Genomic DNA, 21763 nt, shown 5'->3' with positions numbered 1-21763 from the left:
AGAAATGTAACATCCTTAGTTTTGTTCAGATCTAATAATTATAACACCAGATCATAGGGGAGATATTCTTTGAAAGTTTATTATCCTACCTCTGAACCTGGGAGTGTAGGCTTCTGGTTCTGTGCACCTTACTACTTCTAATATTTGACTCTTTAGATTTGTGTGCCTGTGTGAGACAGATGGTTGTTTTGAGTGAATGCAATTTATTGTTTTGCCCTTGTGTATAATTCGTTTGCTCGCAGAACTCTTAAGCAAAAGAAAGAGATCTGAATCTGGATTATCTGATCTCTGGAATGAATGAACAGATAACCAAGTAAAAACTGATGCTTATCTATAATAACAACTGCATTTATTTATTTGGCATTTACTTACTAGTACATGACAAAAAAAAAAGACAGGAAGGCAAAGCCAAGTGAGCATGAAAGCTGTCTGAGAAATGGTCCTACTTAAGTACAGCCAATGTATACAATGAAATGCAATGAAATTACCTAAAACTTGTATTTGTTGGACCTGTCTTTCTAAGTGGAATTAGCTTTCATTTCCCTAATTTGTCTCACCAACAGCACACATTTACAGTTAAAACAATGACCCTCATGCATTAATGTTTTCATGATTTTCAGTTGGTATGAGGAAACACCACAGTAGGGCATCGAACTAGAATGCAGTATCAAAATCACAAACCGAGAAGCAGCTGTTATATGACAGTCAGCATTTAAGTCCGACAGAAGCAGTAGAGCAAGCGAGAAATGAAAGAGAAAATGCCATAAAATGAGCATTTATCCCGCATTGCCAGTGTAAGTGTGGTAAAATATATATGTATTATTTTCAAGTGTGCACAGTTGTATCACCCATCCAGAAAAGTACAAACTATGGCATACCAACAGTGTAATTAATATTGCATGTGCAGAAGAAGAATCAACTGCTGCTGACCATGAAACTGTCAGAGTTATAGACATGGATGAGTTCTTCATTCTAACTCTGTCAAGGGTGTAGTCTGATGTTCCACTTGACTATGTCCTACCATAAGCGGTAAACATCCCAGAAAGCATAACAGAGGATGTGAATATATGAAACAAAAATAAATGTATGAACAGATATTTCATTCCTCAGACTCAACCATGCCTCAGCTATCAAAACGATACATCTGAGGTAATTTCAGATTTGGTTCTAAAGCAAAATAGATGTAATCTACAGCTGTTTCAAAGCATACAGAAGTAGTGTTTTTCTTTAGGATCATAATAAAGTAAATGCATTTTCAGCATCATTATTAATATGTCACAGTACAAACACAGGGCACAGATTTGATCATAAATCGTTTCCGCACACAGTTTAAGATTAAGCCTCTGTACGCACTGTTCCCGCATGAGGTCCATTAAATCAATGCACATACATCTTGTTTTCAGCATTCGTTCAGATCACTGTTTCTGCTGTTATTTTCATGCTGTCTTTATTTATCCACCCACCCCAGTTTCACCTGATTATAATTATTTTTTTGTAAGCAAGAGAACACTAAGTTCTACCTGACTATTTTATATGCAGCTGTGGCCCATTAAGGGGATGCCTGTCAAAGTAATATCAAATGTGTGTTGAGGGATCAAAACTGTATTGAAAAGCATGCCACATGGCATCCTCTTCAATCTTTGGGGCCAGCAAACTGATCTTCATCATCGTCACTCTCATAGAACTGCTACACCTAGTGGAGTGAAAAGTTAGGTGATAAAGTTATGTCTATTGTAAAGATGGTAAACTGTGGAATAAGTTGCAGTATCACATCGGTCCTATTTGGATCAGCCTTCCTCTATACCAGGGGTCCTCAACTACATTTCTCCAAGGGCCAGAATTTTTCTCAGCAGACACTGTGAGGGCCAGATGCTCTCGTAAAACAAAATAAAATAAAATAAAATAAATATTGTATCCTAATATCTGGGTCATATATATAGTATATTATATATATTATTATTTGGTATATTCATTTTCCTTCCAAATGTATGCTATTTTTTAGCTTTTGTCAGTGTAAACAGACTAATTTTACCCGTACTGCCACTAAGGGGCGATTGCGATATTTTAGACTTCATATTTATGAGGCTGTCAACTGGTCCATCACACGCAACATTAGTGATGCACCGATGTAAAAATTCTGGCCGATACCGATAACCGATGTTAATATTGCTGTTATGGCCGATACCGATATTTACCGATGTCGATATATATATATGAAACACATTTTTATGATACTCAAAATCATTAATTATCAATAAATCATTTTTTTCTTTTACTTTTGCATTTTATTTTCAGAAATGACTGATACTGTATTCTGATAACATTGAAAAATATTTAAGGTACAGTAGTAGGCCTAAAAAATGGCCAAAGCCGCTTAGCAAAATAAAATGACTGATACCGTTTTCTGTAAACATTGAAAAATCTTTAGTTGAGCAGAGATGTCGTCTGTTTGGTCATTTTTCAAAGTCTTTGAAGAGGATCCTATGCTGTATGTAATGCAGGGCTCTCAAGTCTCACGCATTGGGCGTGAGACACACGCATTTCGACCCGTTCACACGCTCACACGCCACACCTTGTATTTCTCACGCAGAGAAATTACCACGATAAAGCGCACCAAGTTGCGCCGCTATTTTTTTTAAATAGGTATGAATCAAGCGCGTTCCCGTAGAGTTCAGAGGCGCCTTTCACGCACCAGCCAATCAAATAAAAAGACTATAGCTACTGAACAGCCAATCAAAAAATAGGATTGCTGTATCCGGGCAAGATTTAAATTTTCCCGGTTCAGACGCTCGCTGAGAGAAGGACTGTCACATCGAGTTACATCTAACTCATTACAAAACTTCTGGGTCTCGTAAACCCGACCAATTAAATATAAAATCAGTCCTGTGTCCCGTTTAAAACTGAATATTTTTTTCGTTTTGTGTTAGATTAAAAAACAAATAACCAGTCTCTTTTTAATTTTTTGATTTTTGATTGCCATTTGAAAATGGAAAGAACGACTGATAAACCAATTGTAAGTCATCTCATCATTTGATTTTTGTTGCTGGGGGATATTGTGTCCAGGATAATCAGTATTAATGTTAGCAGTTGACCAGTGTGTGAACTAGCCCAGCTAGCCAGTTGAATCCTGGCTAGTTTCAGCAGCTATTCTGACACTTGTTTTATAGTCTTAGCTCAGGACACATTATTCACATAGCTTTTCTCTTAGGCCACCGCTTAGTTTTTTCTTTAACGTTGTTCACAAAGCAGTTGAGACCAACTTTTAGGAAGGACATTACCAACTTAAGATGAGATTTGAAAAAAAAAAAGCTCTGCTTTGCTTGAAGGCTCATGCAGGAGCTATTCACCTCGCTCCATGATAGGCTGAGTGCTACATTTTTGACTCAGTTGCAGAAATATCTTTCCCAGGGGGCTAAATTATGTGATACCATATTATTGGTAAGCTCAGACATTATCAGACACACACAAACCTGCACTAAGAAATGCTGAATTAAATAAATATTTTTATTTGTGCGAATTTAAGTGTCATTTATCAGATCAAAGCCCCGTCCCCAACCAAATTCCTGCCGTCGCCGCCAAAATCTCACTCTGAACTCAGATCAAAACTTGAGAGCCCTGGTAATGACTCCTCGCTATGCTGTATGTAATGACTGTGAAGGCCGGGTGATGCGAGGGGGAGCTCGTGTCAAATCGTTCAACACAACCAATTTGATCACCCACTTAAAAAACAAGCATCCCGAAGCCTACAAAGAATATGAAAAACTAGCTAATGCTAAGCAGCGGAAGAAAGCTACTGCTATCAGAGCTAGTGAGCGGAGCGCGAGCGAGCGAGGGGCGGAGCGGATGGAATTTTGGTGGAGCGCGGAGCGCGGGCGCTCTGTTCCGCTCCGATACCGCTCACACCACCAGCCTGACGCGTGCCCAAATCCACCCAGAATTCATTTCTTCCTAATAAAACCAAAACCGTTCATTTTCAAAAAAATTGCCATGGCAAGATGGAGTTCGTGAAATATTTTAGAAAGGAAACTGATAGGGTTATTTCTCCCTCTTTTAAATTGGAGCGAGCGTGGAGCGATTTCGCTGCAGCGGGGGAGGACTTTTAGGTGGAGCGGGGAGCGAAATTGAGCGGAGCGGCCTGACGTGAATTTGAGCGGAGGAGCGGCTGACTGAACAGCCACCTGAGCGAGGAGCAGGACATCCGCACCGCTCAGCTCCGCTCACTAGCTCTGCACACACATCAAATACACAGGAATAATTATCGGCCTGTTCACATCGGCTCTATTTTTACACCTGACCGATACCGATGTGTAAAAAAATGACCATATCGGCCGATATTATATCGGCGGCCGATATATCGTGCATCACTACGCAACATTGCATTTTTTGTATGATACACTGCAGACATTGGCCATCTATGTGCTCACCATGTTCAGATCAACATACCTGTAAAGCTGCTTTCTCAAAAATGAACTCTATAAAAACGCACGAGAGGAACCAACTGTTAACCCAGTCACTGGAGGACTGTTTGCTCATTAAGTCTGATGTCCAAAAAATAGTGTCAGAGGGGAAATGGAACTCTTAACCTGATGTGAGTATTTCAGTGTTGATTTTCTTGGTTTTACTTTAGTTGTATTTATTTGATCACAGACTATATTAATTTGATATAAAGAGTAACATTTCTAATAACTAAGGCCTGTTGTTTTTATTTGTCATTTGTTTCTATTTGCTGATGTGCCACGCTTGCACTTGCCTCAGCCTTGTTGGGGGTTGTGCGCTATTGTGTTTAAAAAAGCAGTGATATCTGCTGCAAGATACGCAGACACAGATGGGCAACAGAACCAACTCCATCGTTTGAAAGGTAGTGTTATCATCCTACCAAGTACAAACAACAAAGGTTGTGATTACAGTCAGTGTTACTCACCAAACACATTGTGCATATCGTTGAAGTCTTGTGCATGAAGCGTTGATAATTATCTATATTGATCAATATGAAAAAATGGTAATTCATGTTGTTTATGGACATATTGCCCAATTATACTTACAAGATTTGTGAGGTGTAAATCAGTTTGATCTTCCAAAAATTGAAATTGCCTGACAAATTCTGTATGTGATTGAGAATGACAATGAATGATGACAACCACACTCAACCACACAAATCATCCTGTGTCAACATTACAGCAGACTCCGCTCTGTTCGCCAACGTTATAGACAAGCATGTCACGCCATGCTAGTCAACCAGTTCTCACATATTCTATTTGGTACTTTTTATAATCCACAGCATGTGACCCTTTAAAATGACCACTGTTTACAACATGCATATTGGCTTCTATACAAGGTAGGCAACATAATCCCTGCTTATATAAAACATCAAATATATGAGATATATTTTCCCCCAAAGTGTTGAATAGGAATAACACTCACAGGGAGTGAGTACACTGTTACAACAAGGTAAAAATCAACACTGTGCTGGGAGTAACTTCTTACTCAACACTCATGAAGAGATGATTCTGTTAAACACTTGAAAAACTCTTAGATGGTGTAAAACTTGGTTAACGCTCATTGGTCTAGTTTAAAAGTGCAAAATATTAACTCTAACCAGAGTTGAATTGACTCTGAAAATTCAGCACTATGTTCAGTATAATTTGTACACTGTATAGATTAGGACCATGTGTTCACTGATTTAGTGTTAAAATTGACTTTTTAGGTGTTGCACAGACAAATTTACTGTGCAAGTGCATTTGAGGCTGATCCCATCAACATTCATTGCATCATGCAGAACTCTTAGTCCCATTTGTGGAGTCCCTTTTAAAGGGGAAATGAAATGTACATGTAATCCTGGTACTACGAACTATATTAGAAATAGCACCTTTGCTAAAGTCAGATATAAAAAAATTGCTATAATCAAAGATTTAAGAAGTTTATTTTTCGCAGTTTCTACCTAGCTTGCTACCATTTTGCTACGAGTTACCATTTTGAAGTGACGTCACTCACGTTGTCAGAATTTCAGTTTGTCGACTCGTCAACTAGTCACTGATCACGTGACAATAACAACATGAACACCTCCAAGAAGACGTGAGGAGCCCAGTGTGTGGAAATACTTCACTAAAGATGAAGCCCATACTACCATGACATGCAAAATATGTAAATCAGTCCTGAAATACAACAAAAGTACTACTGAATTACACACTCATTTGAAAAGGCATCCGCTAACGCTAGCAGAGGAACGGTCCAAATCCTCTGGACAGCAGTCCATTAACAACTTCACCAAATACCCTGTGGTAAGAGAGTGAAGGCGGTTGAGAATCCACAATTTGCTGGCGAATTTCATTGTCATTGTAAATGTCAAGGTTACTAGACCTTTAGCTGCAGTACACAGAGAAGGCTACAGAGAAATATCACATTTTTTTAACCTGGCCACACTATTCTATTTTACAACAAGCTGTGGCGTACTATTAAATGTTATTGATGGTGCTTAGTGTCAGCCTGTTTTCATATAGGCTATACATGTCTGTGTAGCTAGTTCAAATTCAAACTGAATTAATTTCAAATTCACCAATTTAATTGCAGTTCAAGTGCTTAGCGTAATGAAAATTTAACCCAAAAAAAGAGAAGAAATGGAGAGATGAACACAAGTAGTGAAAGCAGCAGAAAGTACGAAATGAGACATAAAAACCAAATGAACACATTGTAGGCGTGAGTCTTAAATCGTCTGGTCAGCCGCGCCACGCTGTTAGGTGAACGAGTACTGAATAGGATTTCATTAGCCTCTGTGCCGATCTTGTCACAGTTGAAGGACAAGTTATAGGCAGTGAAATTGAAAATAGACTGAGTGACTATTGTCTGTTGGTCCGGTGAACAACTAGCATGCCTGACTCAAATGATTTCTCCCCAGTGTAGCAGGAGAAGTAAATAACATTGACCATCTTGTGACAATTCAGTGTTCTGCTGGGAAACTTTTGGACCTGGCATTCATTCATGTGGATGGCAGCAGCCATCCCCAGCAGGATGCAGCCTGACACAGACACACACTCAACAACGCTTTAGGAACAACTCAGAAAACATGAAGAACAGCACAAGGTGTTGACCTGACCTCCAAATTCACTAGATCCCAAACTGATCAAGCATCTGTGGGATGATCCACAGAGACCCCTCCCCTCAACCCATAGGACCCAAAGGCCCCCACTAACAACATTCTGTTGCCAGACACCACAGGACACCCTCAGAAGGACCATGTCTATTCTCTAATGAGTCATAACTATTTTGGAGGCACAAGGGAGACCTACACAATATTAGGAGGTCATAATGTTATGCCTGATATGTGCCAAATCTCTTATCTCATGTGTGGTCTCCATAGATCATCCTTCCTGAACCTAGCTTAACTGTTCAAACTGTCTCTAGTGTTCAGGACACAGGGAAGAGAGACCTTTTTGCCATTCTCCTGGATGATTATTTCTGGGTCAACCAGGAAAAGAAATTCTACTTACTTCTCGATCCATGAGTGCGGAACATCCATTTAAATCCAACTTAATATGACTCCGACAGAAATGCTCAGTGTGGATTATGCCTGTTGGATGTTGCACGTGAAGGAAAATAAAAGAACTGAGCTGTACTCCATCAAATAAGAAGGACGTATAATCCTTGTGTATTATGTTCTAAATTGTCTTAATAAATTGCATTTCACCCTCTAGAGAAGACAAGCCCAGCAAAATCCAAATGATAAAAAAAAAAATCATATCATCACTCCAGAAAAGAGAGTTGGTAAAACACGAAACATTTTACTTTATTGCACCGATGTTCCCTGGCCGCTGGCTTCAGTCAGACCTCATTTCACGTTTCAGAAGTCTGAATTGAAGTCGGGGACCTTTGTGTGTGTGTGTGTGTGAACTGTAGAAGTTGTATGCATTTCACAGCAAGGGTGAAAGAGAGAGAGCTGAACTCAGAGTGTCCTCAGAGGGAATGATGAGCCAGTCGGTATTTGCATGCGTGTGTCTGTTGGAGGAAAAACTGCAAGTCCAGTGATGTTCACGGTGGTCTCTTCAGGTCAGTCACAACACTCAACCCTTTGCCTCTCAGCTTGTTTCTGTGGGAACCTCTCTTTGTTTCATATGCCTGTTGCCAAGAAACGAGGCAGAAAGTTCAGAGATGCAAAGGAAAACTGTATGCATGCTTTTTCAGGATGAGAAAGGCAAGAAAGAGAAGGGGAAAGAGAGATGAAGATGCGCGTGTAGAGAGGAAGCTCAGGCTTTCGGGTGTGATTTGCAAGGAGCGATTCATCTGAATTCAGCCAGGTTCTCCTGAGAAGACATTGATCAGAATGAGATGTGAAGCGTGGCGAGGAAGAGGATGAACGAGAACTGGAGAGAGGTGTGTGTGTGTGTGTGGGGGAGGTTGGTGGACGAGACAGAACGAGGAAAGGGGGAGGTACGGCAGGGGGAGGGGTGCAGTAGATGAAGCAGTGCTTATTATTAATGTTCTCAATTCTCCAGTAATGCCTCTGAAGTAGGGGATTTTAAAAAAATAGTCTTTGTCCCCTATGTCTCTGGATTTCTCCTTGCTCTGCCTCAGTAATGGAACTGCTTATCCCTCAGTGTTTTCAATCCAGCACGCTCCTCTTGACTTTTAATGATACTACAGTGGTTTTTGACTTTTTAAAAATCATAGCTATGGCACTCAGCTACCAAGCTTCATCTTGTCAATATAGTAAAGTGGCCCTGAGGGTCGGAGAGGCAACTGAGGAAGCTACTCAATGCACTGGAACAATAGTCCAAGGAACAATACATCCCTGTGGTCCTTTATTCCTTGCTATACAATATGCTCCTCATTTGAAAGAGTCCATGTATGCCTGTCTGTGCATTTTAGATTTTCTACATTTGGGAGACGAGATACTAAAGATGTGGCATTCTGATGTCTTGGCAACCATTTAAGCTTTGGGGCTTATGAGGCTCCAGTGCGGGTTTAGGTATTTCCTGGAGAAACACATTTATATAGACTTCACTGCAGCGCCACTTACAAACCAAATCTTAATACAAAAGAAAAAGTTATCCATAAATAAGGAATAGCAATGAGAGGATAAACAAATATGTTCCTCGTTTGTCAAGAGGTGTGTGCACAATTGGTGTACCAAAGTAACAAGAAAAGCGATCCTGAATAAAACCCTCTTTTGGATGTCACTGAACAAGATGAAAACAAGGTAGTAATTTCCTGTACCGTACCTTTGCTCTTGGATACAGGCTGGCAAACAAAAATAAAGTTATTTTCAGGTGAATATTGCAACTGGCCTCCCACTGACAGCCAGCCTCATGCTGACTTCACCACTACCCACCTTGTTCCTATGTCTTCCTCTGGCTTGTGCTCATCGCCCTGTTCGTCATCCCCCTTCTCCCATTCCCCTGCAGAATATTCTGCCCCTCAGTGGTTGATGCATGTTCTCAATATGTTTCAAACTATTTTCGCCACAACACATACATAAATACACAGCTAATCTCTCCCAAGCGTGCCACCTCTGCTGGCTTCCAATGAACTTCCTCACTTTGCGATGACTAAATGGTACTCAGTAAACACCAGATGCCCTTTTGTTTAATCAGATGCCTTTTAGATATCATTTTGGTGATTAAATATCTCAATTTAAGGTTTTCATACTAGAGTAAAATGGGCTAATACACTGTTTGGAATGCTAATGTGTTAGCTGTTTGAGTGTGGTTGGTGGGCACGGCAAAGCGTACATCTTTCACACCAGAGACTAGGATATGTAATCCTGTCTTTGGTTATGTTTAGACAACAAAAGGACTTTAAAAATTAAGAAAAAAAAAAAGTTACATTTACATAAACCTGCAAGGCAAAGTTTCAAGTTGCAGCAGACATTTTCCTGATCTTTATCTAGCCTTAAAAATGGAGTATGCCGTACCTCAGAAACACAGTTATTTACAGTTGTTGAATTCATTTAATTTCTGAATTCAACAGCTAAACAAACACTCCCCTCCCTTCAGTTCTGCTTCAGTAACACAGTAAGTGGTTTGGAAAGCTGTTGCTACTGTGGCTTCTGCAAAGCCAGTACATAAAGGGGACGCAGCACACAAGCTCCACACAGCTAGGTCGATCCGTCCGGCCACTGCGAGCCAGTGGAAACATTTGCGAAATTTGACTAAAAATGAATTGGATTAGGGTCACTCTACTAAAAAAAGGCTTTTGGCTTGATCATAGCTGTTACTGATAACATATTCATATCAGTATTGATATGTCTGTGTATCTTGCCAGACAACTTCATTAACAACATTTATGTTCTGTTTGTCTTACAAAAACATATTTGCTGTTGCACTTTCTTTGTGCACTTCCTGTGTATCAAACTCCTACACAACCTCCACTCTAAAGCCTAATTTATGCTTCCGCGTTGACACAGCGCGTCCGTGCGTACGGACCTATTACGGACCTATTGCGTCCTTGCGGACCCCCGTGCGTCCTACGCAAGGGCCAGACGTGCACCTCCCAAAAATCCTCGACGCGCGTCGAGGCAACGCAACAGCAACGCAGCAGCAACGCAGCGGCATTGGCTGTGATTGGTCCGCTTACTACATCCGCTGGAGACCGCTTTTCCGGTTTCCACTCATAAACATCATTGTCTCCTTTGTCGTGCCCTAATTTGCAATAGAAGTATTTCTTCCTCTGCTTGAATAATTTGGAGCTCCAACGCCAGTCTCTCTGTCTCGGTGTCCATCGTACACTGTGACTACGACAAAAGCCGGAAGGTAAATAACGAGGCGAGATAGTCACAAGAGTCTCGGTCGGTCGGTCACAAAAAATCATAGCGCCCTCTACCGGTGTGGCATGCATTTCGACACATAAACCCCACGCAGAACCATCACGGTCTCACGACTGCGTCCAAGCAACTGCGTGGCCATTGCGTGACCATTGCGTGATCACTACGCGGAAGCATAATCTAACCTTAACCCTAATCCTTAATTTGATGTAAAGCAGTAAAAACCTTAGCCTAGAATCCAGACCAGCCAAGCAACCTTTCTTGTGGCGGAGTGGAACCACTCCGTTGTGAACTGTTTATGCTCCAGCAAAGGTCTGCTAAATCAATCCAATCATCTGGGCAGGATTTATGCGGACATAGTGGACATTAATGATGCAGGTAGGTTAAATGCATGATGGTGCATCAGTCAGTGATAACAATGATCCATAAAACATACACTTAGTTACTGCCTCTGCAGCACAGTCAATTTAGACAATAAGTGGAATAACTGAACCACAAGGTTAGTCAGAGCATTCAATGTACACTGAGTGATGTCCAATCAGTCCAGAACACTGAATATACAGTGACCTGCTTTTGTGTTCAACAATAGTAACACTAAATGGGTGTTTGCATATCTGTGCGTGCATGTTTGTGAACATGAGCATGGTGGAAACCTACTTGACAGTTGTCAAGGACGCATCCAAATTCAAGTGAACACACGCACACCCACACCACATACAGTACATACTCCATTTAATTTTCCTTCCCACTGCTTCATCAAACCACCTAACCTCGAGAGTCGTGGTTTACCCTGTGCATCATCATTTAACCTACTTTTCCTGGAACTAGTGCAGAAAAAAACATCTACATTTCATAGACCTATACTGCAGATTGCACAAAAACTTGCACTCACACATTAAATGTGTGAGTTTCCACATCACTGTTCTGCTCTTGGTCCGTTTAGTGATGTGCATACACATGTGTTGGTCTGTGTAAGCTGTATTAGTCACATTTCTCAAATGAGTGCTAGTGTTAGAGTGGGGTCCATTCTTGCTCTGTGATAAACAAGACAATTAATTTGGTCATTATCACTGGAACTATTTAGTTGGGTTTGGATTCAGGATAGCCTTCGCCACCATAACTGTCAGTGAATATACACGGGAGATGGCAGTGCAGCCTACCTGAGACATTATAGCAAGAATGTCAAAAACAGCTTCATGTTAAAGTTGGAATGGAGTCAGTTCATTTGCTGTATCGTGTTTGGAGATTTCCAGTTTGCATGGCATGGCAAATAGGCATAATTTTACTGAAATGCTTTGCACGTCGAGTTCTGTGTGTCAGCTGTTGTGACTCCCTATACCTCCCTATGCCACAAATATTCCTCGAATTAAAATCAGAGTGTGTTAACAATTTATTGAGCTGTAGCTGAATGTTTGAAGAGCCTCAACACCCATCTGGTGTAAACATGGTTGTTGCATGGCCCTGCATCTAATGTGTACAACTAGGTTACAGTTTACTTCCATGATATACAATGATTACCTTTTCCTATTAGTTCTTCTCTTCATTTGTTAGAGATATATTAAAAGCTGTAGTTAATTAAACTAATATTTAGCTGAAAAATATAAACAACCTAGGCCACATGCATACATGGCAATAAAGTAGCTTAAGTCGCCCACTCACCACTGCAGAGACTTGGTTTCTTTAACAGGCTATGGTGCTACTGGCTTTCCATTGTCCATTGATTTAACACAGTTGATAGTGTTTGCGTGTGGGAAGCAAGCGAAGGATGCAAAGGAAATTACACCCTGTTACACTACTTGTGTCTACAATTGAATTGAATAGGTGCAAAAATCATACAATGGCTGCAGTGTTTAAAATTTCAAAGCCTCTACTAAGATTTAGCCTTGTGTTTCTCGGCTAATAACTGCTTTCTCTGTTTTTGCCTTTCTCCATTCAGCTCCAGTCATTCCTGCAGGTCGGCGTGTTCCAAGTCCGAGTAGACGAGTGTCCCAGCTCAGAGTGCACCGGGGCAGGTGGCTGCACTAACGTTTTGAATGTGCGAGACACGCCCACAGTGGTAGATTGTGGGACCATGAGTCTCGTGTCCGTGACAGTGGAAGCCACAGCTGTGTGCTCCTGCCCAGGTAGAGAGCAGTCCCATCAACCCTGTGCTGCCTACCCCAGAAACCCCTGCTTCAATGGTGGAGTGTGTGTGGACACTCAGCATGGCTACAGGTAAGTTGAAAATGACTTTGTGTCCAAATCAGGGCCACAAGTGCAGACACTGGTAGCAAGCTGTCACGTTTTCTGTTAATTACGAAGTGACTCACTATTTCAGTTACACGATATTAGATACTAGTCTGAATTGTTGCAGTTGTTGCTGCATGCCCTGAGATAGCAGATGAACAATTAATGCAGATGGAAACAGTATGGTTTGTTTTCCCTGGGGAAAAGATTACTTTCACTACACCATGTCAAGTGTCAATGGTGTTTAATTTCCAAAATCATTTACTTGGAGCTTAAATGTGAAATGTGAACAGAAATTGCTGAAAAGGAAATATCAAGTATGGTGCAAGGTTTGAAAAAAATAATAGTAATGTAGTTTACACCATTTCACTTTTGGTTGGATTTTACTATTTATAGTTTTTTTTAAAAAAAAAAAACATAGACAGTGTATTCATATTGTTTAACACCAAAGAGTTCCTTGATCAGTTTGACTCTGCCTTCATCAAAAGCAGTTACTTTACATTACAGTCAACCCTACCCCTTGTGGTTTAGGAAGCCAGCAGAGTGAGATAGAGTCAGTCAGGAGAAGGGGAGTAATCAGCTGGTGATGGGACACGTTTTGAACATGAGCGTACCTCGGAACAGCTGTGTGTTTGATCGTGTGTTCTTGGTGAATAAAGTAGAAGCCATGTTGGGAGCTCACTTCCCCCTCATTTAATGAGAGGTTTTCCCTCTCTGTTTCTTTATGTCTTTGTCTCTCTCGTTGCCATTGTGTTTTCATTGTTGTCCTGCTTGTGGAGGTTAAAATGTGAAGTAATTATTTAACCATTTTGTTACTCGTCTTGCTTGTGTCCTTGTACCTACACAACTGCACCATAGATCAGCTATCTCATGAAATGTATAATCATAATATAAAAACTATGGCTTGTCATTGTACTCAAGACAATGCGCAACCATTGTTGCATCTTAAGAATGCATTCATATTCAGTATTTTGTACTGTTGTACTGTTGTAGTGAGGATAGTTTATATGAATTCGGTTAGGTGAGCTTACACTTAAAAAGTCTTAGCAACTGTGTTGAGTTTAGGTAACATTGATATTTCTTATTATACCTGAACCTTTATATAATACATAAAGACACTGTAAATTTATTGTGGCAGGGTGGTGGTGTATGAAGGATTCACTAAAGATAATCTGCAACACCCAGTGTGATAGTAATGTAACTATAACTAATAACTGCCAGTTTTCTCTCCACAAGCATAATTTGTTAGCACAATCCATTGTCGGTTCTCATCTTTGCACACAATCTTTTCATAATGAGAACAATACAAAATAATGTCATCCTCTGCCTTTAAAGCTTACAAAGTCAAGAGAAAAAGTTGATTTAACAAGCAGCACACCAACGTGTAAGGATCTGAAAACTCTCAGAACGTCTAGGTTTTAGAGAGACCATTTAAGAGGAAAGCCGTATAAATCCTAGCCATATCATGCCATTGGACTACTTTCATGTAATTTCCAGTGATATTAGCACAGTGATTTTTCCCACCTTGAAAGACATGAACTATTGGAAAGACATTCAAACACGAATAATCGCCAAACATTAGAAATGTGATTCTACGGCTCATACGTAGGTGTGTCTGTAATCCCGTCCACTTCTTAGCTAATCCCGCATATTATGTGAGGTTCAGAATGAACAGCAAATCCCTAGCATTTCATGTTGTCAATGAATGAAGAACTGAGTGCACAGACATGTCCCGAGGCTTGAATGCTTTTTCTTGGGCCTGAAGTAAACACCTTGTAGTTCTAGGTTTATTTTATAATATTTTGTTTCTGCCAGACATGAGGAATTCCCAGTTACAGCTTTCTACTACCTCTCCTCCAGACTCAAGAAACAGTGTTGTTAGGTTAGGCAGTAAATCAGTTCACAAAAAGTTCAGCTATCAAGTGGAAGACAGTGACCACTAAATGTATTCAGTGTTTTTAAAGGATAAACTCAATAACTCATTCATTTCCAGTTGTCTACAATATATAGCAGTAGTGAAAAATCATGTTGTTATATGCAGCAGAGGTGAGAAGATGGAAATGGAAGGAAATTAAAGGAGAGAATATAACCTCTAAGCATACTGTAGGCTTTTCAGACTAATGGAGAGATGAAGGCAGAATGCCTGTAGAGTGTGTGTATAACTGCGCGAGTGTATGCATGCTGAGTTTAGACTGAGACTAGCTCAAATGATACTGGTGATTAAAAATGAGAGAGAAATGAACATATCAAAATAAACGGCTTCCCTAGCTACACTAAAGGAAACTTTCATTTAATGCCATGGCAGCAAATGTTCTAATAAACCCATAACTGCTGAGCTCTTAATTTGAACTCCCAGGTCTTTTCACACTGATTGCTCATTAAGAACAGGGTAGGTTGTTTCTCACTGGTGTGTTGCAACAGTAGATGAGGCACAAATAAAATGTTGCAGTTAGTGTTTTTATTCATGATAAAGAGAATTCTCCAACCTGGCTAACATACAGTATAGCTTTATCTAGTGGGGGAATTCAAATGGGTATGTGTTAGCAGTGTCCGCGCTGGACGCTATGGTCACACCAATCATGTTCGAGACATTATATTTGAACTGCAACATTGACTCATCCATTCAGTTTCCAGTTTTAGTTAATGACCAAGAAACAGCCAGTGTGTTTTGGAGATGTGTTCATATTCATTGTTTACATCATACTTGACTGGAAGATGTTCAGTGTCAGTTATAATTATTAGAGCTTTTAGAGCTTCTGCTTGTGGCAGTTGAAACATGCACTCACTTGCCAGTTCATTAGGTACACTGGTGAAATATTCAAATGTTTCGGTCCTGCATTAAATCTTATCTTCATGAAGGTTCTGGTATTCAGCATTTGTGACAAAGCTCATTTTGGAGACTGTGCTTTGCAGTACTATTGAATTGTATTGTGTTGTACCGACACATTTTAACTGTTTTTACAACCACATATTAGTCAGTGGTCTAGGCTAAATAACAGAAACACTTTGGTGTATAATACAGTTCAACAGCACCACAAATTGCATCCTCCAGAATGATCATACAGTTGAATTACCAATTTTCTGTCACTGTTTCTACATGAAATGAACATTAAAACAGTCATGAAAGGAGATTTAGTCCAGGACTGTTATGTTAGAATGCATTTGTTGTGACTAGTTTACCTAATGAACTGGCAAGTCACTGTAGTTTCACATGTCCTTGCAGATCTTTATAGGCCCATTCCGTCCTTGATACCGAGACTAGACCTGAACATGTTAAAGGTATTTCTAGGGTGACATAGTGAGTGTAAAGCAATATCTTTATCGCAAGGACATGTGTTGCTACTGTTTTTGACTGGGTCCTCATACTGCTGCTACTTTTTTCATCCTCAATCGTACTAACTAGGGATAAACACATAGGAGGTTAAATACAGCAAGGGATGTAGCTGGGTTTGAATGTAGGTTTGTTATTATATAAAATTCAGTCTTTTCCGCACATACTTCCTAAATATCCTGTCTATATTTTTTATCAAATTTGGGTAACCCTGACTAATGGACAGCAGGAGACAGTTTGACAATTTCCTCAATACAAAATACCCTTATTAGTCCCAAAAAGTTCAGGCATGAAGGTTTGAATGTTCTGCCCCTGCTTCAGGCAGCCCTAGCTGTTTCACTCACCCTTTCATGCCATTGTCAACACTCAACTGCACACACAACTCTAATTCTTTGTATGGACACTCACATGAGGTAAATGAGCATTCTGCAGATGAGAGCATGAGTACCAAGTATAGTTAGACTGGACATGATGTGAAAATGGAACGAACGGTTTTCTTCAGCATTCTGACAGGTTGACAGTGAAGCCACTGTCATGGGATGTCACCACAATGTCAGCAGATGTACAAAGGATAAGGTTATAGGAGGCAGCTTGAAATTCCATCTGCCCGGGGGAGATAAATTGTGTTCGATGTTAGGATTCGTCAAAACCAGTATACCTTAAAATAAAACCTTTAGTATTGAAATCATAGGAATATTCGTGACTATGTACGAGAGCTTGCAAAGAATTTATAATGGACTTAAGTCAGTCACTTTCTCCTCAGGATTTCCAGTAGTAGATTTTGTTAAATGACCATTAAATCTGAACCATAAGAATGTCTCTTATTTATCCCACTGTTCATCATCCCAATCTAAGCTGTACGTATATCAGACATGTATTTTCCAAATGATAAAAACACATTCTTTAATTGAACACAAACTGTCAAAAGAACCATTATCAGGGTTTTCAGTGTTTGGGTTCATAATTTGACATTTTGTTTGCAATGCCTGAGCGGCTGCAGTTCCCATCAGGTTTTTACTGTCTAGCCTTTCTGCAGACAAAAAGAAAAAAAAAAATACATTTTCAGAATATTCCTGGGCAGTCAACCTCAAAATATAGCTCCCGTATGCTTCTGTGTTTCCTAGCATTATAAATAGTAACAACCTTTCACATCCTCCTACACAATATAAGATTTAGTGTGTTAGCTGTCACAAACTGCCAGTTCTTGTATCGAATCCCCAGCAAACAAGCCAACCAAAGGAGTGTCTTAATTAGCATAAATCGTTCTGTAAACAAGGCCAAAAGTGGGGTGAGAGCGTTTCTACAAATCATTTCAGCTACAAACAGTGATGACGAAATCAGCTCTTCAGTTCTTCCAGTGGTAGAAGAGACATTACGACCCTGGTTAAACTTAGTAGCGTAATTCAGTCTGATGCTCTGCGCATCCTCAAATCTCTCGTGGTGGATGTAAGGGCTCTTTGCAACCAATTAAATACAGCGCCAGCTTTTATCACTTTCTTAACTGTAAACCTTTGAATGTTATGATGAAATTAACAGTCAATTTTCACATTTCCATTTCTGTACTAATTCATTTATTTTCTACTGTACATTGTTACTGTTCATATTGGTCCGAGGTAAACGAAAACAAAACAGTTCATCAGCTATCCAGTGTCTGCCTGGAAGCCAGACCAACTTCCTCGTCTGCAAAACATTTGTGGTGGAAAGTTGGTTTCCAATCCCTCTGTTGGAAACTCATTATGCTCCAGCAAAGATTTGCTGGCCAGTCGAATCGTTTGGGTGGGCTTTATGGACAAAAGAGTAACAGCTAGAGGTATTTCTTTCTCTGTATCAATTGAAACACATTCCATATTGAAATCCAAATGGAGTGTTACCAGGCTCATATTCTGATAAGAACTGAATCGGTCTACACTTGGCTAATCCAGCCTGAAAAGATGAAGTCAGTGGATGTTTGTTTGGTAGCATGTTCAACAAGTCAAAATGTAACACAATTCACATGACATCAGTTGTGTTGAAGCTGTTATCTGGCTGTGAGACTGCATCACTATCGCCAATGATATAATGGTGAACTTTATTCCTTTGTGCAGTAAGCTAAAATAAGCTAAGAAGCACAGATTCTCCATCGGTCTGATACAGGTATTAGACTGCAGTTACAGGTGCTCTTTCCTTAAAATGTCCCAACATGTTTCCATCCAGTAGCACCAACACAGAAATGCGTGTTCAGTCACACACACACACGCACACATACTCCCTCTCAGCAACTTTGACAGCAGATGAACATAAAGCCTCATCAAACACGTGTCCGCTAAGCTTTTCTCGCTGTGACTTGAAGAAGTTAATTTTACCCTTCAGCTTCATTTAATTAGAAGCAGTGAGTGAAAAGGGCAGGATTTGAGTCTGGCTGGATGGAGCCAGCATGTAATGTGGCTCACTGCTAGACCCGAGCAGGATGACTGACTGGATCCATGTTAGACATAATCCCTGGATTAGTCTACACGCTTGCGCACACACAAATGCACAATTATTAGAGATGTAGACATTTTCCTCCTCACAGTCTCCCTGCTAATCTGCAAACAATGTTGCATCGCTTTGCATATGAAGACACCTTTGATAGCTGCACACATAGATCAGAGATAAAGTGCATCATCTTGTGGATCAATCAGCTAATGAAAGAAAGGTCTTATGAAGGGGTCTGTGTCAGGACTTAGACTTCTACCCTGTCTTCTTCACTGTCAAATAATCATGTTTAAGCGATGGCTGAATTTATCCAGCATTAATTCAAAGTACAGGATAACTTCATTGAAAGTCCAATGAACATCCAGGAAAGAAGAGCAGGAGGTTTCATGACGGGTGAAGCAGTCCAAGCGCAGAAAAGTAAGAGATACTCACGGCTCACCAAGCTTAGGGAGTGCGTGCCGCACAGCTGCACTTCAACAAAAATGTACAAAACCCACCAAGAGATTTTTTGTGTCACTGTACCTGACTGCAATACAGTAAGGCCAGGTTCAGTACTGTATTTCACTCCGTGTGTGATGCTCCACTGGAGGGATGAACAGAATTGCGATATTCCCTCTGGTGATGATGGTAGACAGCACATCTCTCCACAAATCTGTTATACTGTTTGTGTTCAGCTAGGTTGAGATCTGGTAAACCCCCTCATGTCCTGTGTGGAATCACTTGACAATATAAGGTAGTCAAACTGAAACAACAAGTGAAAACTACCATTGTGGTCATTGATATCACTTATCTCAGATGTAAGCTTTACAGAGCACTAATAAGATAATCCATTATTTATCCCACAGTGGGATGGAGAGTTTATAAACTATTCATAAAAGGTCTTTACTGTCACTAAGGTTCCCTTTTCACCCAAGATATTTGCATTTGTTTATCACTTGCTAAAGGCTTTCCGTATACACAGTTTGCATGCAGTTTCACTTGGTAGGTGAATGCTACAAATATTTAGGAAAACAGCAGTAAATTTAGACAGTGTATATGGTTTGACTTCAAGGTTAGGACCTAGACTAACTGCGTGAAGCTTGAACCCTACCTATTCTCAATAAGGGATGCTTCCCATTCTGCTCATATTGTGTGTATGTATCAAAAGCAGACAGAAAAAAAAGAAAACTCTTATTCTGATGGACAGCTGAAAATGGCATTTTATTTTGTGCTGTTGTTACATAAGAGAGAGAAGATGGTTTAAAAGTGAGAATGATAAATTGCCGTCTGTCAAATATCATGTGCTGCATTTATTTATGAAAAGTGGATGCGGGCCAAAAGGGAAGTGCAGGAAATGTTTCTTTGTGAAGTATCAGCCAAATAGATGACAGGGGGAGAACAAGGCAGAGCAGGGAAAGTTGTCAACCCAGAGACAGATGCTGTATTATTGTCACATTTTCAATCACACTGCACTACCTGCACAGCTGCTGTGTGATTCTCTACGCTTAGACGGAGAGGGTACACGAGACATGGGATGTCAGGAGCAGAGAAAATGAAGATAGAAGTGGCAAGAGAAGAATAAAGAAAAATGAGGGACAGAATAGAGTAACAAAGGGGTGAAAGGAAAGGGATAAGAATGAGGGAACCAAAGAAAAACAGCAAAGCTGAAGATGGTGTCGGGTTAAAATAATAGAAAGGAGACTAGAGGGAAGTAAATGGAGTGAAGGACGTATAGAGAAGGAGGAGCGATGGATGAAATGATGGAAAAAACATGACGAGAAAGAAAATAGGAAAAAATAATAGAAGTACATAAGAAATATAGCTGGAAGAAAACAACACATGTACATAAGATAAGTGTTAATAACATAAAGAATAGCTGTAGGAGAGCTTTCTGCTCCAGAGACTTTCAGATATGACCCCCATCCCCCACTCCCCTTTCTCCCCAACACATACAAAAGCACACAAACAGATTATGGTCCAAGATTGAAGGAAGAACATGCAGATAATCGAGGCACTGGGATTAATAATGAGATTTGGGGAGTGAGTGGGTGGAGGGGAAGGCTGGGATTATGGCTCCCGGCCTGACGCTAACAAACACAATTCCCTGCAGACAACGAATGAGCAAAACAAAGCTGCCTTAAGAGGATTGGAGTGCTTCGCAGTTGTGACTAAAGCTATGTCTCGGATTGTCTTGTGCTCCAAGAATTAGGGTGACATTACTGAAATGGAAATACAGGATTGTTTTATTGGTGGCTGTAATCACACACGCTCATGACTGCATAACGTTTGGGTCTGAGTGAAGGCTTGAAGCCTGTAAAATAAAAATAACAGTAATAATACTATGTGTGGCTCTAGATAGTCATCACTGAATAAGTAATGATCAATGTGTCAAGGTAGAAAAAGCATGGCTATTTCACTTGTCTCTGTACACTTAGATAGTCTGGTTATTTGCTAAAGTAGTTCCAAATTATATTACCAATGAAATATAGAATATATACAGTATATACATGATGTTGTAATACAGGTTTCTACAAAGAACTGCTTTTAGTGACTATTTTTGAAGAATGTAAATATTATATTTTAAAGGAATAAAAACAGCTACTGCAGCGCAAAGTAAGCTCTTTGCAGGCAAGTTAGTGCTGAGCACAACTTCCCAAATTTGAGAAGTGGACAGGAACTTATCTCTTGTGTTTACGAAATTCCATACATGGCTATTTTTATACAAAAGCAGAAAATGGAACAAGAATGCAAAATCAGCTGTCAAACGTCAGCAATGGGGAACCCTCCTCTTAAGGTTAAGGTTAAAACCCTTACAGCATATTTATGTCTTTATGTCTCATTTCAACTGACTTATTCTTTTGCATGTGCTATGTATTACATTAGCATTCTTCCAACATGTTTGTTTGTCTTCTCAGTTTCTGTCTCCAGGCACTGAAGTGGCATGTCCCTGCTTTATTTGGACAGGTGACATGTAGTGTATATGTTCTGCATTTTGGCATCCCCTTTCAATCCTGGACAAG

General features: G+C 40.1%; 1 protein-coding gene across 1 annotated transcript in view; it reads left to right on the top strand.

The window, feature by feature from the left end:
- Positions 1-21763, top strand: part of LOC311485741 (neural-cadherin) — a gene marked incomplete at both ends in the record, with an annotated part of 265222 nt that overhangs the window by 173109 nt on the left and 70350 nt on the right. Inside the window, one exon of the mRNA XM_084541334.1 lies at positions 12690-12967. Coding sequence (XP_084397460.1) covers positions 12690-12967 — 278 coding nt within the window. The remainder of the gene's footprint in view (positions 1-12689; positions 12968-21763) is intronic.

Source organism: Chelon labrosus (genome assembly GCF_963514085.1).
Source record: "Chelon labrosus genome assembly, chromosome: 3".
NCBI classification, from domain to species: Eukaryota; Metazoa; Chordata; class Actinopteri; order Mugiliformes; family Mugilidae; genus Chelon; species Chelon labrosus.
The sequence above is the reverse complement of the archived record's forward strand: the minus strand, read 5'-3'. Positions and strand labels throughout refer to the sequence as shown.